Here is a 22495-nt window from a genome sequence, read left to right as displayed (position 1 = left end):
GGAAAAGGTCGGCGGGATAGCTTTGGGTCCTGGGGCCCCTTCTCTCCTGCTTTTGGTGATAATTGTGTGGGATGGCCTGGGCTCAAGCTGATAATTGCCAGTTGTTATGGGGGTAAAGCTGCACTGAAGGGCTATGATCGAGGTACCTTCTGTCTCCATGCTTGCGGGCTGACTCCAAGTCTTTCCAAGTCTCTTCAGAGATGTGGGAAGCCGCAACCCCATGGGATGGACGCATTATTGTGTTCACCATGCCCCAGAAGTGGGTACTGTTTTTAGCTTTCATATCAGGGAATGAATGTGCCCAGAACTAGTCTTCTTGTGTTCTGTTGATGTTCTATTTTAATGCGTTGAGGGTGCTTCTCTGTTGATGGAGTAGTAGATGAAGGTAGGAATGCCCCAGATTGGGTCTCAGCGATCTCAGTATGCTGTTTATGGCCCTTTTGAGTTGCTTCATTTGTGTCCGCAGGGCGATGAGAATCCATCCTGTTTCCCTAGTAGTTCGGTGTAATCTTGTTTTTTGCTGTCATAAAAAAGTTTGCTAGGTTCCAGTGAAGCTTTCCCATCTATTAGTGAGGCTGCCTGTGGATGTTTTTTTGTATTTGTAGTAAATCCTTTGCCGTTTAAAGCACCAACCCTGTGACTGCTAGAGCAGTTTTGATTCTATTAAAGTCAATCGTATAGCTAGAGTTTGGTACTTCTGTTGAACATTCCAATGCAGCCGCAGCTGCAGCTGCTAGAAGAAGCATCTCCTGCGGCTGATGATCGTTGTCCCCTCTGTCCTCTAGACAAAATGTGGAGGGACAGTGAAAGGGAGACTAGCGTGTAGTCTAGAGTTGAGCAGTTGGACACAGAGCAATAGGAAGCCGCAGGATAGGAGTCCTCACGAAATCTAATGTTAAGTGCACTAAAGTTTATATGCTCCAAATCATCCAGTAGGCGCCTAGCTGTTTTGCTTGCTCTGCCATGGAGATTTCGGCTTTGTTGGTGAATGTTCCATTGTGAGGACTGACCAATCACTTTGTCGTCCGCAAAGGAGCCTAGGAAGTATAGATTGAGATCCCCAGAAAGAATAAGGTTGGTAGTGTCCATCCAGTGTACTTATATGTGTCAGAACCTGGTCCATGAGGTGTTCCAAATCTTGTTCTTTGCATTTCAGGTGGTTGTAGACGTTGAAAATTATTACCTCCTCTTTGCATCGAAAATGAGGCTGATTTAAACTGTGTTGATGGTCGCTGAGGTGGAGTGGACTTGCTCTGCCGCAATTGTGCAGGTTGATGATACGCAAGTTGCCAGCCCGCCTGATAGGTGGCCATATTGAGACCACTTCACTGCCGGTGTGGAAAAGCCAGCCAGATTTCCTGAAGCAAAATTATGTCAATAGATTTAATGTAGAGCAGGAACTCTGGATCGATAACTTTACTTGCCAGGCCACCAATGTTCCATGAGCATAAATAGAGGGTGGATTTGCTCTGCGTGAGTGCACCTACCTGTTGCAGATTTTGTCATTGGCTGCCAGTGAGATATTGATGGTACTGGATATTCACCAAAGATCAGAATGCATATTTAGTTGCTGTGGTGGGGGCGGAGGTCGACTATGCCCGTCATCGGGCACCCACCCTCTTGTAAGCAACTGCCCCCAGGCTCCCCTGCGCGCTGAGCTGGTGATGTTTTTCAGGGAGGTGGTTGCAGTGCCCATGTTGGGGAAGGGGGGGGGGTAACCTATGTTCTAGTGGAGAGTAATGTTTATGCGCTATGCCTTGAATGATTGTTGTTCAGCTAGTAAGCTTTAGCAGGGCTTTGAGTGGGATGAAAAAACGGGGGGGTCCTCTAAAAGGGGCGTAGCCAATGTAATTAAGGGTGTGGCTTAAAAACACACAAAGTAAAAATCTGTGCTTAGCATAGTGTGCTGCCTGACTTGTATTTTGCTGTTTCTGTCATTGCATCCAGATATATGATAGAACAAGTAACATCATACATAAAACAAGTCCGGACTATTGGCTTGGTCAATGGTTGTTAGTTGCACAAGATAAATAAGCAGCAACTATGGCTTGTAAATGATATTGAAAAAGCTTCCTCTTAAAACCTTGGTGAGACCAGGACAATGTTGTTGCTCCTCAGTTTCAAAAAGAGAAGGGAAATCCAGAGAGAAAATGGCTCTTTAAAGGATTTCCCTTCCCCTACAACGCTCACCTGGCATGACCGCATGCCGTAAGTTCTCCACTAATGAGAAGTGAGCAGTGTGAGCATGCACACATCGATGTGCTTGCGGTCACTGCAGCTGGAAAAAAATGGGCCGCCTGTACCAGGGCACAAAACAGAGCTCGAAGGAGACCCGTTTCGAGGCCCCCTTTAAAAAACTGCTGGTGCTCAGCACCGGTGAGACCCGGCCCACTTAAAGCCCGGAGCTTTGGCAATGGATGGTGATCGTCAGGTGGCCTTGGTGGCTTAACGTGCCAGGAGTGCTTCTACGAGAGGGATGAGATAGGGAACATTAGGGAACAGTCAGCTAAAAGAAGGCACGTGAAGACCGAATATTAGTGCAAAAGGTGCAGTGACAACCAAGTCCACTTGTGAGGAGACGGCTGTACGCCAATTATGGCTGTTTTACATCACTGAACCAGGGATACAGGCAGCCATTTTCCTTTCTTCCATTAGGATCCATGGCACTATAGCAACTGCTTGTCTTAAGACAAACTCAAGACACAGATGGTGCTTTAAGTCTGGCTCTGCGCAATAGCTCCTCTCAATAAGGGCTTTGATACAAGGCGCAGGTGATCACAGCACAGCACTTGCAGGAGTCCATTAACTGTCATTTTATACATTAAACTGGAAGTCGAAAGTGCAAGCCAGCAAACTATTTTAACATCTCATAATTACAATCAAACTGCTAGAACTAGTGATGTAAAGTGGATTCACATTCACCATCGACAGAACAAACCACAGCTGAAATACATAAATGAACGAATAAATAAATAAATAAAAGTGGGCCTAGTCACAGCCCAAAATGGCACATACTGACTGTGCACTTTCCTGCACCAAGGCAACTCTACCTCTTCTTCAGAAATAACCTTAAAATCCACCTCATTCGATAACCCGGTGCTGTTCCATACCGAAGAAGCTAAATGTTTTAGTTCATCGCGTTGGAATACGCTCATTCACAATCGATATAGTAACATATTTTAGGCAATAAAATATAACAATATACTAGCCTAAAAACAAAGAGCCAAATATCCTGCTGTTGAGACGTGTTCACTTCAGAAAGCCATGTTTTATGCATGCAGTGATCCTAAGAAGAGTCGACAAAACTAAAATTAGGCACCAATACATCCCCAGGAGACCTGGAAATGTCTGGCAACATTGTTTTCATTTAATGCCAGCCCGACAGTCGTGTCCTCCCAAGGCACAGGTGCTGAATGGTGCAACATTCGGTTTCTGTTCTCACCACAGGAAGCGGCAGCTCCCCTTGTGCGCAGCTGATTAATGACAGGCAATGACCTTTGACACGCACCTCAGACTCTTCCATCTGTCCTTTTCGATGTGGTTCTCAGGGCCTTCGCTCTCGTAGGACGCCAAGTACAGGGCTGCAGGGAGGAGGCAAGGGACACGCGTTACCAAGACGCTCTCGCGCTGCCCTAATTTAGGTTACGCACAATTATATCAGGACGTGGCAGCTGGGCCGTGCCACGTGCGAACTGCAGAGCGCAGGGGATCGAACCATGGCCCCAGGAATAGGGAGATTCATAGTATATGAAGATAATGTAAAGGGTGCATAAGTAAGCGGGGAGTCAACAATAAACAGAGTTTATAGCTTTAGCGCCGGGAAGAAACAAAAGAGGGCGCATTATATAGACGCTTATTTAAACAAATGTCTCGGAGACCATGCAAATGGATGTTGCATAATTTATACATATGATAATGTTCCTGTCACTGTACGTTTTCTTGATGCTACTAATCACAGAGGAGTTCTACAGTCACACACAGCAGCGGACGCTGCAGAATTTCCAATATTAATATTCATGAAATAACGGTTTATAGATCAGGTCTGAGAGGGCCTCTTTTCCATGCTCCTGGATTTTACTGAAAAGCTGTGGTTTTGGACGGCCATTAGCAAGCACCCACGGTTACGCGACACCTCCGTACCCCAGAATCCTAAAATGGCGAGCAAGTGACAGCTCCACCCCGTTCTTCCTTACGGCACACTGATGCTTCTACCCACGCATCTCCCAATTACCTATTTTTATTTCTCACAGCCAGTGAGCGAGCATCATGGGCAGAAGGCAAATGTCACATGCCAGCAGTGGTCGAAGTGGGCGGGATCGGAAGGGCACGGCGTGCCCCTACTTCTTTTATTAAAAAGATTCAGTTCCCCTACTTTTTCTTTTCAAAACTGTGTCCCAGGACGGCAGAACTAGCAAAGGCATTCAGATAAGGCTCGGCTTGCTTTCGTGGACGTTCGGGGATGGGCAGAGAAGGAAAAGGACTATCTCTTCCTTACTGCCCAGAGCAGACACGGACAATGTCCACTTATTTTCTGTGCTGGCAGCTGCCCCCCCCTCTCTTCCTATTATTCCTTCTCTTTCTGTCTTGCTTCTCACTTACTGAAAATCGTGACTTGAAGAAACGGTTCACAACCTCTCTTTCCTTCTTTCATTTAGTTGCTTCCCTGTGAAATGGATACCAAAAAAGAAAAACACTCTTGCGGGAAATGGGGGAAAAGTAGGATATTTTGCCATTCATGTTTGAAGTGCTCTTGTGGAAGAAGGGAGGAGAAGTGCTAATGAGAAAAACTGCATGGCTTGGAGACAAATGGCTTGCGATTCCACTTTTAAGCGTATTTGGGACATTGTGCGATTGAAAATATATCCCACTTTTTGTGAATGTATTTAAATGCCAATAACTCCTATTAAACCTTAAATAATCAAGTGTATCCATTGGTTGAATTAAATAACACAATAAGCTGTAACTGGTCGGTAAAATGCCAAACAAATACAAAAAATTAGGATGTTTGGCACATTCTGGCCACACCTCTGACTCCACCCACTGATCCAATCCTCTTGTTATACACGCCCTCGGAGTCTCCGCCCAAAGTTCCCCTACTTTCCCCCCCACTTCGACCACTGCATGCCAGCAGCTAACAGAAGGCCCTACAACCCACACGCAATGTGCGCACTTTCAGGTGGAGAGAGAAGGCAGGAAGCAGCATAGCTTAATTTGTGAAAGTCAGGAGACCACTGCATCTTGCATCAGCCCATTGCTCCTGACAGAACCAACAAAACTACTAGCCATGAAACCCTACATGCGGGACGATTCAGACTATTCAAGGCCCCAAAAGCTGTAGGAATGGGTTGGAAAGCAGTTAACAGCCATTTTAAAGTATATTGAATTAATAACCAACTGTTGTTGTGCTAGTCTCTATATTAGACAAACAGCGCCATCATGTGGCAGACTGTCATAAGTGCCGGTGTTGACAATTATGTGCCAGTGTCAAGCACTGGAAATCACTGGCTCAATTTAAGCACTGGGAAGTGGGCATCTTAGTAACAAATGGATTTAAAAATGTATACGTTTTTACATACAGCCTTTGACATTTACTTATACGAGGTGTGTTCTAACGTCATTGTCGCCTTTCCTACGCCGAAAAATTGCATGACTATCGAGAAATATTGGTGCTATTGCCTAGCAATGCCATAAACCTACAATAATAATCCTTATGGCATTTTTTTGGGAGGCTTATTCAATTACAGTGAAAGCAAATGTGTGTTCTTATTTTGCCAACCTGCGAAGGATGGAAGGCTCCGTGGTGCATAAAGAGGATTCAAATTATGTTCAGGCGGAGCACACAAATCTGTGGCTGGAGGAGTAACGCACTGATCAAGCTTGCCAGCTGGAATACTTAAATTAATAGATATTTTTCTTTCTCCACAGAGCCCACACTCCTAACAGACACTTACATTAAAAAGCATTTGCAGCTATGATACTTTGTTCTGTTTTATGTGGGATACTTGAGGCCAAACAACCCAGCTAGACCAATGAGGAACTTGGACAATTGGACTGCATTATCTTACAGCTCACTTTGCCACTGGATTCAACCTAGCCTGGCTGATGAAGGGTGTTACCCAGAAACTATTTATTAAAGTTTTGTATAGCGCTAGCTGGACCCGTGGGTATCAGAGCGCTTCACAACAAGTACAAAGGCATCAGAAAGACAGTGAGGACGGAAAACAGGGCAGGGAGCACATGGGCGAAGTAAAGTCTGTATAATAGCAGCAAGAGGGCAAAACAGGGCGGAGAGTCATAAGCGAGTCAACCTGCTCTGAGATCGCCGAGATAATGGTCCTTCAAACAAATGTGGAGTTCTTAATACGATCCAGAACGCTCAAGGAAGAGGGCTTTGAGTAACATCTTGAATTTCGGGAAGGAGGCGGTCATTCTGATATGTGGGGGGATGGCGTTCCAAATCTTGGGAGCATTACCCGCAAAGGATTTGCTAGAAGTTTTGTGTTTCTGGGATTTCAGAGGAATGAGTAGGAGCGTGTTGGAGCTTCTGAGGTTCCTAGACTGAACGGCCCTTTTGAGCTTGTTGGCCAGATATTCTGGTTTGCCTGTATGCAGGGCTTTGTGTGTGAGGCAGGCTATACGGAAGCTGGATCGTTGGTCATTAGGGAGCCATTGTCCCAGGATGCTTGCTTCCGGTTCAGAAAAGACCTGGCTTGGCAGTTCGGGCTGGACTGTTCCCATGAGGCACAGGGTCACAACTGATTTGCATATAGCTGGGTCTGAACTGGTGGCGAAGAGACTACAGAATGATGAACAATTCAACCCATATCTGTGACTGGGGGTGTGTGTCTGAAAAGTTTCAGCACACCGTCCATCATCTCCTTGTGTTGGCACTGCCATTATCTTGCCAGATTAACATAAGAACAGACGTGTCCATTTTATATATTTCAAACCCTTAAAAGTTCAAATTCTTTTAAGAATTATTTTCCCATCACAATTAATGGCCTTCCGCATACGTGTAGAATATTGAACTGGTAATAATATGCTCTTAATAGCTCCAATTCTTCTTTTTTCTCTTCTGTACGAAGCAGGAGGACATTTTGTATTTGGGGCTCATTGTATTTTGGGGGTGTGGAGGAGGCACGGCTAATACCTCCTTAGCAAAAACTATTTACCACCACCTCAAATATGAGAGTGGTCCTCAACATTGCTCTGTGGTCAGAAGTAGAGAGTCTACCATAGCCTCTCTGCGGGATCCACCCCTCCCTGCTAACAGAAGCAACATGTTGAATAGAGCTGCGGCTAAAGCAACACTTTAGAAATTACATAATAAATTCTTGTGCTTCAGAAAGATTAAATATTTGTGTGTGCTTATGCAAGACTATAATATGGGACATCTATGGTACACATGGTGTCATATTCGGAGAAGCGTTAACACATCCTAGACCACTGCCAATGAAAAATCCTACAACGTTTAACACATGCAAAGAACAAAGCCCACAAAGCATGCAGGCAGCGCTATTTAACACACCGTCTTCACTGAAGATTGGGGCAGTGAGCAGATAGTGCAACATTTTTCGGTCTCTTTCAAACGGGCACTCCACCTCTCGCCAAGCCATAAATTCACGGACCTGTTTTGCCAGCTCCCAGAATTTCTATGAAGATGAAAAAAGCAAAAGAAAATACATAACTTGGTACATTTCCAGGAAAAAGGGTTGAACCCTCCAAAATACGCAATGACTCAGTAGGATATAAATGGAATACATTGCTTATCAGTACCAGACTGGCCCAATGTAGTGACAGGCATGAAAAAAGCACAGTGCACAACATAGGCACACTACAAATCTGTAACTCACAAATTAAAACATCCAAAAAGTACCACCTTAATGGGCTGTAAAATGATTAATTGAATAGGCCTATGGCTATGGGAGAAGATTTTATTAAAAAACATGATAATTTGGATGAATATATTCCATCTTTAGTACTTTTGCATGTATAGGATATTTATTAGTTGATTTGTTCCCTCAGAAATTCCGGGCTCTTACCCATTTTTTTCCATAATATTTTTGTTTTTTCTTTCTAAAGACCATCTACTATAGTCTCAATGAAAAAATGGATGTTCCATGGCCTCCCTCCTAGGTTACAGGATTTAAAATATATACAAGACTTATATTAACGCGGTGCAAGCTACGTTCTACAATATTTCTGACCATCCAGTGGTGACAGATACAGTTCGTCACACTTATAGACTCCAAACATAACTCATCTAATTCTTCTATGACTTGTTCAGAGCACCAAACGCGGCTACTTACTTGAAAGTTTACGTGGCCATTCGGAAGGAGATTGGCACAGCCCTCATTAAGGAAGTAAATATCTTTGATCAGGAGGCTGCAGAAGGGAATGACAATCTAAGGAGGAAGCATATGATGACATCTGAATATACATTATACACAAAGACTACAATGAAATGTTACATGTAGTACCAGCTTTTAATTAAAACGTAAGTGTATAAAGAATACATCGAATTTAATGTAATAAATTAGTTTCTTTTTAGAAGTGTTTCACAGACCATATTTAAGACACACATAATAACACTTTATCATAATATGCATGTTCTATAAAAGCAATATATCCTTTACAGTGGTTGTCGGTCAATTTCCTGTAATTTCACAAGAAAACCTGCACAAGGTCGGTGGGATCTAGGGGATTCAACTGTCTGGTTCAATGGATCATTTTTGCAAGTCACCACTGATTTATAAACCCTTGCATCTAATTTTCACCTTATTTCTGAGAAAAAAAGAGATGTACTTTTGTGGTCAGGGCAAGAAAGGTTACCAACCACTGTTGTGGATCTGTCTTAGGCCACATTGTGGGCATCAAAGAAACAATGTAGGTGGGGCAATTCTAAAGTATGCATGTACTTAAAGAATTCATTGTAAAAGACATTCTGGCTGTAGGAATTGTTTGCTCCCAGTATATTGTAGGGGGGTCTGAAACATCATGGAAGTTAATGCTCTCTTCTCTCCTACATTGACAGAAGAAATATTTTTATAATGAAGAGTGAAAGTGTGGTTAACCCCTTCGACGCTCATGTCGAGCTCAGCTTGTCATGAGGTACGCCTGTCGTATGCTCATGACGAGCTGAGCTCGTCATGTAACGCGTTTTTTAAAAAAAACTCAGCGCACGGCGGGAAAAACCACTGCGCGCATGAGGTTAACCAAAAGAGTTGATAGTGTAACAATCTCATATATAGAATGTGTGTGCCAGCACAATGGCAGGAGTGTCGCTATGCAGTCGCCTATCCATTACAGATTGTTATTTTGCTGATTCTTTGTCAAATGTTGTGTATCAACTAAGGATAAACACAAGTTTGTACCTTAAGCTCCAATGTACTTTCTAAGAAACACAGGCCACCGACTGAATTGCCTGCCTTTTATATTTAGAACAGTGGTCAGAGTTTAGCAATAAGAAAATAAGACGGTGTTTCAGACTAACCTACAAGTAACTCAGGGCAAGGCAATCGTTCCCCTGCAAGATATGAGACATGGTGTTCATAAAACTGTCAAAGTGTAGAAGATTGTTGGTATCATTTGAAACACTGAAAAGTCATCTTAGAGGGCAAAATGGGTGGACTGGTATCACAGTGATCGCAAACCTGAGCTATAAAGGAGATTATAAATCATGAAGGATGCTGTGCAGAACAGGTGTCACAAGTTCCTGATCATATTTCCTCTGATGACCTTGGTGGTACTTTACCTTAATCAAGAAGCTTTTCATGAAATAACTAACATGATCTTTGTGGCTACTGACTTTTTGCAATTGCAGATAATTGTCCCTATTCCTGAATGAGGTCAAGCACCAGTGAAGTGAATCACTGCATCTGTTGGAGGGAAGTGAGGTGTGTGGAACAAGGAGGTGAAATGGTCTGGTCTTTGATTTTCTGCAACAATAGTCAATGAATGGTGTATTCAGAAAGTTATAACAACATACAGTTATTGACTATACAGATATGGTCACTTACCTGCTTACATGCCTCAATTATAAGCCTGAATCAAAAGGTTAAAATGCTTGAAGAGGAGAAAAGGACACTATCTAGTCTCATTGAATGACTGCGAGCTCTATAATGCTACTAGTATGTGAACATGCCTGCGCCGTCTCTTGCTCCTCCACACCTCGCTTCAGTGTGGCACCTCCACCCCAATTCAGGTGCGTTGTGAGAGCCCAGAGGTCCTTAAATAATAGCTACAGACTGCTTTGGAAACACCACGCCAGTCCCTCAAGCGCTCTTCTACTGAGTGTAGTGTACACGGACCTGAGTACGCCTGTCTTTTGGTGTTATTGAAGAACGTCATACCATAAGTTAAATAATGGGTCGTTGAAGACACAAACTATTTCTCAATGAATCATATGAAGCACTTAAAGCTTTAATTTCTAAAAGGGAAATACGCGGAAGGATATTTTTCACTAAGTGGTAGGTGCATGAAAGAAGGATGTCAACCTAGGTGATTGTCATTTAAGTCAATGAATGTTCACTGGTGCTTGCAAACATAAGACAAGGAATGGATTTAAAATGCTCATGGAGCGGAAGTTGTCAGTTCTGTAGAACAGCAACGATGTACCCAAGATTGTGCACCAACAGCACTAAGGGACTCTACAAAAATTATATCTATATTTATTATTGTCAAGAGCAGACCCGTGGTAGCCTGTAAGGTCTAAAATTCTTAATGTCTACGTGAATGAATATTTATCAATATGATTAGGGCGAAACTTGATGAGCGACAATTTCTAGAAGGGACCCAAAGCAAACATCTTATTGTGCAGCACAGTCAAGACGGTGATTCTTGTTGTCATCTTCCAAACAGTTGAAGCTGCGGCTTACAAAGCGCACACGCTTCATTACAGCGTGTTTGAATAATACATTATTTAAGAGTTGGGCTCTTTCCCCTGCATACAGAATTGCACTAATGAATGCACTTGCCCTTTACTGAAAGTCAAACTTTGTATCTTAATTCTGAATAATTCATGTAGAAATAGGCGGCCAGTTACTGAATTCACAGCATGATTTCAGGGCACGCTGCGGAAAAAATCTCAAGACGAAGAAAGAAACGTGAAAAAAGACAAATACGTGGTCCGACCTTCTCAGAATGCATGCGTTCATAGTGAATCGAAGTGTACAAAACCAGTGGTCAATGGGACCCCAGAGATATAAATTCCATTAGTCATCTGTAGGTACAAGCTCAAAGACATTGTCAAACCTGCTCTGGCCGCCATCAGGTGCACAGTTTCATTGTTTTCGCTAAAGGTACCGAATGGATGGTTTTACGTCCACTAATCCTAAAGCATGGGATAGTCACTGAATGATGCTCGAACATTTGTGCTGCATCTACCTAATTGGCATGTCTATAATGTATCTTTAAATAAAATATTTTAACTTCTATTAATAGCGACAATAATAATAATTTTGTATTATGTGTGTTGACCTCAGTTAATGTTCATATAAATAAATCAGATGTAAATACCCAAGCATGCACAAGATGAGGTTTAAGATCTCACCTTTAGATACCGTGCCCACTGGGACACAGATGAAAGAGCTCATCAACCAAGCTGGTGGAAAGAATATTTTTCTAACAGAAGTCCATGACTTGCGAACAGTAAACCACTCCCTATTTCCTAATTTCTATATATTGAGCAACAGATTACAGTACTTTGCTATACATAATTGACAGCTTTGTAATGCATCACTTACACATATGTGCGTCATACAAGCCATCAAAAAAGATTCAGACGCAAGACTACGGATTTTTAAAGCCACAAAAGGCTGTAATTTAGCTTTCTTCTGCCTAAAATTGCCCCCACTTCAATTCATATCAGTGGGGAAAATAAATCCCACCTATTCTTTTTTTCACACTGTCCCTCTTTCCAAATTGTGGCATGTACAACATACTGAACAGATAGCCAGAAACACCAGGCTGGTTAGCATAAAAACACTGGATTACATTAAACTGACTACTGTGCCATCTACAAAAATGAACAGTACAGTTTAATAATCAGCATGGAAGCCAAAGCATTCTTAAGAGTGGATTCACATTTGCATCATCTCTAGCCCCATCACAAACTTCACAATGTGTACATTACACTGGAAACAGTCAAATAAGTGGTTGTTGTAGCAACCATCCAGAGAATGGAGAACTGCATACATTAATACAAAAAATATTTTTTCAAAGGAAAGAGGAAGCAACAATGTGAATCTTGTATAGAGTTTGAAAATCTGCTCAATGAAAAGTAGATCCCAGAATAAGATACATGGAATGAATGAATAACGTTGTTTTGTATAGCGCACGGCTACTCAAGAGTGTTCTGGTGCTAGAGATCAAATGAGGATATTATAAAATGTTTCTGAATATTTGAGGATAACCATCTTCAAATGTGCCTTTTATGCAGGTTTCACTACCCCTTTCTGTCTCACCGCAGTGTCGACATTTGTGCATGCGTCTGTAAGTTGGATAGTGGTTTACGCGCTTCTTCTTCCAGCATGTGACTGTTCATCTTAGTTCCTCGCAAAAATATCCTGTCGATATCAGCACCCTTGTTTCAGGCATCGCTTGAATACTGCAAACAATTGTTTATATGTGGAAGCTGCGCATTTCTGCGCACACCCAGGGTTCACTTAATTTAATATATGGCTATATCCACAGAATGCACCTGAAAAAATGATCCTTCTTAAAACAAGGACTTTAAACAACTCAAGCAAAAAATCAAGGGTTTTTACCAAATAAATGCACAAGCATTGTATCATTGCTTAAATAAAGCCTGCTCTGAATATACCCTGAATTCCTCGACAGGCGGACAAATGGAGAACAGAGTTGACCAGTCATTTGTCCTGATAATTTTACAAAGAGCACGATGCTTGCCATCCACATACAAATATGGTCATTTGATTCCATTACACTTAAGAGTTTAATAAAAATGTGGAAATAAATGTGCAGACAGGAAATGCATCAGGATGCTGCACTATTTTTCCATGAGGCACATTTAATAAGTTAGAGATGGAACATACCTTCTCTTGATTGCTGTGCGCAGTCAGGGATCTTTGGGCCGCCCCACGCAGGGCCGTCCTGTAGTTATAGAAGTTACTGGAGGGATCCATCTGATGCTACAGGAAGAGAAAACCAGCAACAGTGAAGAAGGCTACAGACAAACAAGTGCAGTACAATGATAAAAACCAGAACTGTAACAGGCTAACCATTGGGAGGTTTCTTCTTTGGATATGGAGAGGACCTTCTTTGTGGTAATTCAACAACAAATGTGGCATTAAAGTGAAACACCCATAATTTAAATTAAAAAGGCCATGGCTGCAAGGTTCATCTTCAAGTTAATTTTCTCAGGTAGAATAGATGTCTTCCTGAGAACACAGATGATTCTCACATTCTGCTGGCTCTGAAATCTATGCAATTGTGGCCTCTGGAAATGGGTGATTTGTTCAGCCTACTAAGAATAATCTGTGCAGTGAGTTTTTACTTTCCCCCGCAGTGGCAGGGCACGGTTTAATATGTACAGCTTTGTTATACACTGATCCCTAGGCTAGTTGCTAAATTCCGAGTCACTTTCCAACATATTTGGCGATGAAAGAATTGATACGATTGGAGCATTTCCGAACTATAGCAAGCATTACTTAAAAAAAATGTATATAATCAGCTTCATCTAGAAATACCACAAATGATTAGCTACAGTCACCACATCCTTTGACACAGAAAACAAAAGGTAACCAAGCAATACTGAGGACTGGCCCCGGGGATGGCCAGGAATGCGTGAGAAGGCCCACTGAGCAAATATACATGGATTGCATAGCATGCAATTGATACCCCACAGTATACTGTATGACTGGTTCCCTGACAAAATGGGCTCTTTCTTGTGACATGAAGGTGAGCTAAAGGGGAAAGTCTATCAGGAGTAGCACAGAATATATGCTAGTTAGGGTCTCGGGACTGTGCAAAGCACTGTGGCTATGTACTTCCTTGCGTTAATTATTGTGATGGGGAAGTGCCAGAGCATGTGCTGACTACTAGTTTAACTGAAAAGCACAATTCTTTCCTTTAAGTTCAGGTCACATTAAACTAATGCAGGTTTCTCCAGCAAGTAGCTCATGAACTACTGGTAGCTCTCCAGCTAACTGTAAGTAGCTCTTCTGTGTGCAGACCAGCCTTCTAAGTTAGAAGCTGTTGCTTGGCTGAATTAATAAATGGATAGCAACATTTGGAGTGTATATTGAAGTTCAAAATATGTGTGTGTTCCGAACTCATAAGCTGATGTTTGGAGAAAAATGGCTCAATTTTCAAAATATATTGAAAGCTGATATTGGAGTGATAAATCATGTGGCTTCTGGCAGACTTATTACTAATGTCATAACAGTGGTGCCAGAGGCATTACAGTTATAACTGTCATGCATTTTAAGTGCAGAGGCATGCAAAACTCAAAGTTTTTTTTTTTTTTTAACATTGCTGCTGGCAACTCTGCCTGCTGCACTGGGGTGATCACTGCCGGTAATCTTGCATAGGCTGGCCATCAATGTAATCTTGTCTGATGTTGTCACTATTACAACACTAATATTAGTAGCTCAGGATGATTTTCACTTAACATAATTAGCTCTTGTTACAGAAAAGGTTGGAGACCCCTGAACTAATACACTGTGCTTTGCAACAAAGGACGCTTGCAACTAGAAATAAAGAAATCTCAGTTGAGCAGCCGCTGAGTCAGTAATTTATACAGATAACCGGAGACTTAAAACTTCTTCATGCAAAGCCATCCTCAGCTCTCCCTACATACAATTAATGGGTCAGGTCCTCTTAAGCGATATAGCATTCTCTAACAATTATGGTAAATGGGAAATCTTAGCCTGGCCCAACAAATACTTCGCAGCGATAGCAAGGCATACCTCTAGAATGTCAAACTTGGCCGTTTTGACTTTGGCCCATGTTTTCTTCAGACGGGAGACTGGGCTCATGTTCATTCCAGCTGCAAACCAAGCAGGCAAAAAAAATGGAAACAATGAAAATGCTCTAAACGAGTCCTCTTGTGTATGTACAGATCATACATATGTACATACATATAAATTTCTTTATTTCGGCATAAATGCCATGAAAGAGTCAAGCACAAATCATTACATTAATTAAAACATTTTTGTATATAATGAAAAAGGAAATTTTTTTAAAACGTCAATAAATATACATATCTTACACAGATAAAACAAAACTAAGCACAACCTTTGGGGTATACCAAATATCCTCCCTTAATTATTGTACATACATATTTTTAAAAAAAACCAATGCAAGTGGCTTTTAGTCTTCCGGACCCAAGGTAATCAAACGCACAAGGTTCACACACATTCTTCTGCGGACATTATTACACATCAATATGCTGCACGACATTAATGACATTCCTCATCGATTTGTGTGACTATAGTCCAGCATCCCTGTAGCTGCCATTGCGTGACACACAGGCAGCAAATACCACACAACCACTTTTGTAAGCTAGGAAGCACAGGAGAACAAGAATGCGCCTGGAAGACGTGTCACTGTTATGTTTCTGAAACTTAACAAGTGAAGCAGCACACTCTACAGTCTGGTGGATGAGCCCACGTTTTTGCAGGTGAGTGACTGAGGCAAATGAAAAGGCAGACCAAGAGGAGCGAGCCCCTGGGATCTGGTCCTCAGTGGAATATGAGGAGTGGCTGGAGCTGCACAAATCAATGCATCAGAAGGCGGTCACATTTCACATTTACATTTCCCTGGGAGCAGGCATCGATATTTGCAATCAAAAAGCAGGCAATGCCAAACGCGATGACATCAGTGAGGTCTACTGGGCTGCAATGTAATGACATCTCTAATTCTAGGCAAAAAAACTGTGCCAAAATGGCAGAATACAACCTTTCTTTAAAGATGTAATTGATTATACGAGTAACATTACTACTTAGGATCAGAACAGCCATACCGCTGTAGTGTTCCACACAAAATCAGAAACATAAGGTGGGGTAAATTATTTAAAAATAACAGCGAAAATGACCAACGTTGTGGCTATTTCTAAGGGGAATGTTGGAGATTCGTGATATCTAGCGAGTGTATGCCAACAAACTACAACGTCTAAAAAAATGTATAAACATTTGTGAATGTCTTTAAAAAAAAACACTCAGCCTCAGACCCTAAGATCTGTAACACAAAAGTAAAAGTTATAGCTAATGAAAAAAGTTTACACCAGGTTTTTTCAGGTCATTGGTGCAAACATATTAACCCCTTGAAGACAGCCTATTAAGGATAAACCGAACAAATGTTACTGCATAGCTTAGAATGTTAGCAGTTTTCGAGCACAGGCGAGATAGTAGTTAGAGAAAGTCTGTGAAGATGATGCCAGGTTCAACAAAACATCCCTGTTCAGGCAATGAACCTGAAAGCTGGCACCCTGGGAAATCAGTTATAATGCAAAGGCTGCTGTGCTGCGTCCATGTCATTCACGTCTGAACGCTCATTTTTACTTGGGTTGACCAGTCTTTTAATATGACATTATGGAGGAGAGGCTCACTAAAGCTCACCATTTTGTAAATATCTTCCTTTATTTGGAAAAACCAGGGCTCAAAATGCATGATTCTAAATCAATGTGAGACTAAACTTAACCGGAAGCAATATAGGTTTTAGATTCCCCCCTAATTCGGTCCAAATTATTGATGAGCTCAGGTAATTACATTTTAATGAGAATTAGAAAAGAAAATATCTAGTTAAGCTAGTCGATTGCTTAAGCCTTTTTTTACATCTTAGTAATAATGGGAAAAAAATATATAGCAAACTTTCCAAAAGATCTAAAGGCACTTACAGTAACTATTAATGACTCTACCTCTGAAGTGCAACAATTATATACTAGATTAATGCTTTCTTGCACATCAGGAAATACAATAAGGGCTCTGGGTACAGCGTGGTTGAATACCATTTGTTTAGGCTTTTTGAAGTGCATTGGAAGAAAGATGCTATGTTTACATGTTTTAAATGTGTAATCTTAAAACAAGTGTTGCCTAACTTTACCAACTGTAATAGCATATGTTATGCTAAGTGATACAAGAAATGCAAATTAGAACACTGGAATGTTGGGAGGTCCATTGAAGACAGTGGAGTAGGTCCAGGCTTTTAATGGCTGGTGCGAGCCTCCTGCTTCAAAATGTCAATGTTTGTCTTTATGTTTCTTCCTTTTTAATTGAGAGTATTATACCATTAGTGGGTGGAATGTTCTAATAGCCTTATAGCCCTTCTACCTTGGGCTGTAATGGTTGCTAAATACACTCTCCTTCAAACTCTAGTACAGGCCCTTAAACAACCAGTATAGCCCTTGGTAGTGGGCTAGAAGCCAATATAAGAAAATTAGAATGTTGGCTTCTCAATTAAAGGCCCTGGATGTGGGCTAATAATGGATGATGTAAGCCTTCTGTTCCAAAATTCCAATGTTTGTCTTTCTGTTTCTTCTTTTTTTAATTTAGAACATTCAGCCTTCAGAGGGTGGAATTTCTGATATCCTTATAACCCTTCTGCCTTGGGCTATACTGGTTGCTAAATGCCCTCTCCCTCAAACACAGGTGCAGGGCCTTTAACAACCAGTACAGCTCTCAGTAGCGGGCTAGAAGGCTTTAGTAGGGAGGAGTGCAGTTGTATCCTTACAGTCACATTGGTTAGGATAAACTGAAACCTTAAAGCCAAGTTAGCTTCAGTTTGCTTAAAGGCGATGGGAGTAAATATTGTATGGCGGCATCTAAGTGCACCTTTAAACTGACATTATCTGAAATTCTTGTAATGGATCTTTTCCATTCAGTGACAAGCCCTTACATCAACAAAACATATTGTTCTATATGTTGAAGAGTCAAAGTGGAGACAACACTGTGCCTTTCTTCGCTGCACTCTAGCTGCTGACACATCAAGTGAAGTACTGAACTGTGAAAGTTCTGCCTATCAAAACTATGTTCTAAAGAAGGAGCAATTTACTATAAATCAGTAACCAAAACAACGAGGACAGATGTCACAAGTTGGACTCCTTCCTATTCCCACAGCCTCATCCTCACCACACAGCCCCAGACTTCCATTCTAACACAAACCATCATCAAATTCAGGATGCTCAATTGCTACATCGTTCATTTAATGCCAATTATGGTGAGGGCTGGTTCATGTTTACAGGAGCTGGACCATTACTACTGCAGTCTACGCCTCGCACATTCATAACTAACACAAGCGAAACACAAATATTTTCCATTTCTTTTTCCTAGGCCATCTGTGCTTAAATGCCATGCCACACATGACTTTATGGTCACATCTTCCATCCTGCCCTGCTCCCAAGCTGGGTTTGCATGTGTTCATTTGCCAGTAGAAATATACTGTCAGGCGGTGATCTAAAGGGGAATTCCAATCAAAATCTAAAACAGCAGTTCAAGGAAAAACACGTTTTTTCAGCTGGATTCACAGCTTGGTGCATTATGTGCAAAGGCGTGATTGGCAATGAGATAAAGTCATGTTGCAGCTAACATAACCAATATGGTGAAAAGCAGAGGTACATTTCCAAAGCTGCAATCCTGTTAATAGTCATAAGTTCTAATGATCATAAATCCATGAGGTCCATCCTGCTCCCAAACCCATGCTAAGAGACCTCTTGGCGGCAGCAAGCAAACTGAATTCCAGTCTCATCCTTCGCGCCCTCAAAGAGACATTCTGTGACAAATTCCGGATTTGGAAAAGGCAATACATGCTTCCCAATGCAGAGTCCAGAGATTAAATATCCCAGAATCACAGTTCCTACAAAAGGCCCTGGTTATTGTTTCCCTGTATGCACTGGAAAGGTCTCAGACTAGAAACATCGAATCTTCTCAGTACTCCGTATCAGAATAGACATTTTGTGTCCTAGGATTCAATTCTGCAGCAGATCATGTCTCAGAAATTCTCAGCAGCAATGCACTGGACTCTGAAGCTCATACAACACCCCCCAGGAGTTAATAAATAATGAATTGAGGCAGGGCTGAGCAGCATCACTTTAATGGGAAAACGTAGTTCGTGTTCCCCAATCACAGATGGCCATAGCTTCCCTCTAGGTTTCACAGCCTCCCACAGGATAGAGCAATCAAACACCATTCTACCCTGAACAACTCCCCAAAATGATGCATCAGTACTTTGGCTCATAGTAATCTTGTTTAAAAGCTCCTAAACCTTGACATGAATCTCAAGAAATAAATGAAAAGTACCAAGCTGATGAACCCAATGTCTGCATGAACAGAACTACTCACTGCCTCTAGAATAAATGCAGGAGCTGCATTGAAAGTTGATTTCTAGATGGTTGAAACAGGTCCCAGAGGTGACAGCCAGTAAGATAGCTCAGTTTGTTATCACTTCTCTCCAACTTGCACGGCTACAATGCTTTTATTTGACACAAGGTATCATAGTTACAGATTGTTAATACAAACTTTATTTACTTTACATAATGTTATTGTTATCAGTTACGTTGGTCCAGTTGGGTAAGTGGTCGGAAACTATTTCTCAGAATATATTAGGTTGCAGAAGCAGCTGGCAGGGAACGGGGTTGGTAGGGCGGGGCAAAAAAACCAAAACCACAGACCTCCTACAGCCGCCATGAACCATCTCTCCTCTGTCATCTCTCCTTCAACGGCGAGTCCCGGAAGCAGGAAGCACACAGGCTCCCCTTAACCACTCACCACACTGCAGTGCAGTGTGGTGATTGGTCAGAGTGCCATGGTTTGGCACTCAGATCGGGACAGGGAGCCTGTGCATGTTCCCCACCAGGCTGTGCATTACAGCCAAGTGGGGGACATGCAAAGGGAGCATGACTGTTTGGACGGCCCAAGAAGGCCAGCCAAAAAGTCATGCGCACTTGGTGTGCAAACCACTCCTCCCCTTGTGCACCAGCCCCGCCCACCCAAGCCATCCCCCGCACCTAGGAAAAATAAAATGATAACAACGATGGTATTATCATTTTATTTTTCCTGCTCTGAGAGAAGGGGGGGGCGATCCTTTGAGGAGCCATCCCTGTTAGGTTGTGAAATGAAAGCCTAAAGCTCGAAACAAGGTATCCCTGTTGACATGGAACTAACTGCATCCCCTCGTAAAGCACTTGATATCACAGTCTATCCGCAACCTGCAAATCGCGAGAATGAACAGTTAATAAAATGGCTCTGCTTGCGTTCTTTTTGAGGCAAATAGAATATTATTCAGTTGTGGATATGTTAGTTACCATGCTAAAATATGACAGAATTGTGGCAGCATGTGAAACATACAAACACAAGTAAATAATATTATTACAATAAAATCCCCAGAATCCTCTTTCTGACGTGTTTCTGGTAAGCGGATTTCGCTTTGGCGCGGCAAGCGCACAAGGTCTTTTCTTTCTGAAAGTCCCTCAGCACATTTTGTGATTACATAGTTTCCTAGCGTCAGAAGTGATTTAGGTACTGGAGCTCTGAATGCAAATCCCCAGGCTGAAAGTACTTACAGATGATTGCCATTAGGGAATTAAAATTGCCGATGTTGAAACATTCCCGAGCGACATCAATGAAATATTCGATCATTCGTGCCCTGTGCTTCTTTTTCACCGGCTGCAGCAAAGAAAGAAGAACATTATTACCTCATATTTTCTCAACTCTATCTAACGTCAGATTCAGAGCTGCATTGCCCATCACAAAACAGTGAAACGACTGTATATCTGGGAGTTAAACATAGTGTCTCTTTCCCCATAACTGTTCTTTTGTGCCCCACTTGGAATAGAATCCAACCAATTCCACCGACCCTATTCACTTAAAGGCATACAGGTTGTCCAGGAAGACAGCTGGAAGTTCAGCCAATCCAACTGAGGCCTAATGACCAATCAGATTGCCTTACAGCTGAACTCCATTCGGATTGGTTATAGGGCTGACAGTCTTTTTGCCTGAAAGATTCTGAAGTTTCAGCTAATTAGCCTCATAGTTTAGGGCTATTTGATTACCCATCAGTCTGTCAATCAGATTTCCTGCAATTTTCAGGGGTCTTAAGGCTGGGAGGCCAATAGGCTTCTTTCTGTGCACCCAACCATGGAGTCTATGTATATTCCATACCACACTGCTCACCAAAACTTCGTAGTTACCTTTGCTTCCTTAATTAACATGTTATACATTAGTTCTTTAACATGCAGACATTGCAATGACAAACAAACATACTCACCATGCAGATTTCTGTTGCCACTAAATAGCTCAGTCGGTTGAACCATTCCACATAGGCTCCTAAGTTTCGGCTCTTCTTTCTATCTCCATAACAGCTCTAAGGCAATTAGAAGGGACAAGAAAGACATGAAAATGGACTACATGTAGGTTTTCAATATTATGTAATGTTGTTAGTGTTTAAACAGTACATCATACTGCAGTCAGACGGTGTGCTACAGTCTGCTGTGCATAAGTTCGATGAGTACCTTACACCATATCGGTAGCTCTACTCTAGACTGTCACTAATCTATGTTCATTGGTTTGAAAAAGACAACCAAGTTCTCCACCTCCTTGGGAAACTCTTCAATGGCAGAAGATTCTTAAGGGGTCTACAGCCAGTGTAGAAACACTGTCAACAAGCAATGGCAAAGCTAATAGGTCTCGCCTATGCAAGAGCTATTGACTTTGCCAATGAGTTTTAGCCATGTTGTACACCAGCGTGGCTGCTGATCAGCATGATTAAAAGTTAGTGCCGCGAAGTGGAATGGCATAAACTGGAGGTGCGTGGCCTAGAGTGAAGGGGTGTAGAATGGAGTGACATAAAACGGCATAGTGTTGTAGAGGGGAGTGGTGTTGGGTGAAGTGTAGTAGAGTGGAGTACAGTGTCTAAGATCCGAGTGGCGTAGAGTGGGGTGGCTAGGGTGGAGTGGAGTTGAGTAAAGTAGAGTGTCATAGAGCAGTGTGACATAAGGTGGTGTAGAGTGGAGAAAAGTAGAGCGCCATAGAGAGGAAGAGAATATAGTGGAGGGGCATAGAGTGGAGTAAATTGTCGTAGTGGGTAGTGGCACAGAATGGAGTGTATATATAGTAGAGTGGCATAGCGCAGAGTGGAGTAAAGTGGCATAGAGAGGAGTGTAGTAAAGTGGCATGGAGTATCACATAGGGTAGTGTCAGAGTGGAACAGAGCGGCCCAGTGTGAATTAGCACAGAGTGGCATAGAGTAGAGTGTTGTGGAGTGGCTTAGAGTGGAGGGGCAAAGAGTGGAGTAGAGTGGTATAGAGTGTAGTGGTGTAGTGTGAAGTGTGCATGTTGTGTTCGCGCACTGCCATTACAGCCAACATATTTCCTTTGAAATGACAATTACATATGCACATACAGTTTTACTGATAAAACTATAGTGCACAAACAGTGTATGGAAATGGCATCACCTAGAATGCTGATTTGTTTTCATCATATTAAAATATTTGTTTCCATCACACTTCTGAATCACAAACAATATGTGCTTCATGTGTGCT

The 22495-nt window shown here is 42.0% G+C and overlaps 1 protein-coding gene across 1 annotated transcript in view; it reads right to left on the bottom strand.

Moving 5' to 3' along the window:
- Positions 1 to 22495, bottom strand: part of LOC144818837 (ras-GEF domain-containing family member 1B) — a 99656-nt gene that overhangs the window by 21419 nt on the left and 55742 nt on the right. Inside the window, exons 7-13 of the mRNA XM_078676625.1 lie at positions 21223 to 21318; positions 20519 to 20621; positions 14931 to 15010; positions 13056 to 13151; positions 8310 to 8405; positions 7529 to 7652; positions 3509 to 3581 (exon numbers count right to left, since the gene is read on the bottom strand). Of these exons, the coding sequence (XP_078532751.1) occupies positions 3509 to 3581; positions 7529 to 7652; positions 8310 to 8405; positions 13056 to 13151; positions 14931 to 15010; positions 20519 to 20621; positions 21223 to 21318 (668 nt within the window). The remainder of the gene's footprint in view (positions 1 to 3508; positions 3582 to 7528; positions 7653 to 8309; positions 8406 to 13055; positions 13152 to 14930; positions 15011 to 20518; positions 20622 to 21222; positions 21319 to 22495) is intronic.

The sequence above is a fragment of the Lissotriton helveticus genome, chromosome 2_1, assembly GCF_964261635.1.
Source record: "Lissotriton helveticus chromosome 2_1, aLisHel1.1, whole genome shotgun sequence".
Lineage (NCBI taxonomy): Eukaryota > Metazoa > Chordata > Amphibia > Caudata > Salamandridae > Lissotriton > Lissotriton helveticus.
Note: the sequence above shows the minus strand (reverse complement) of the source record. Positions and strands in the feature narration are given on the sequence as shown.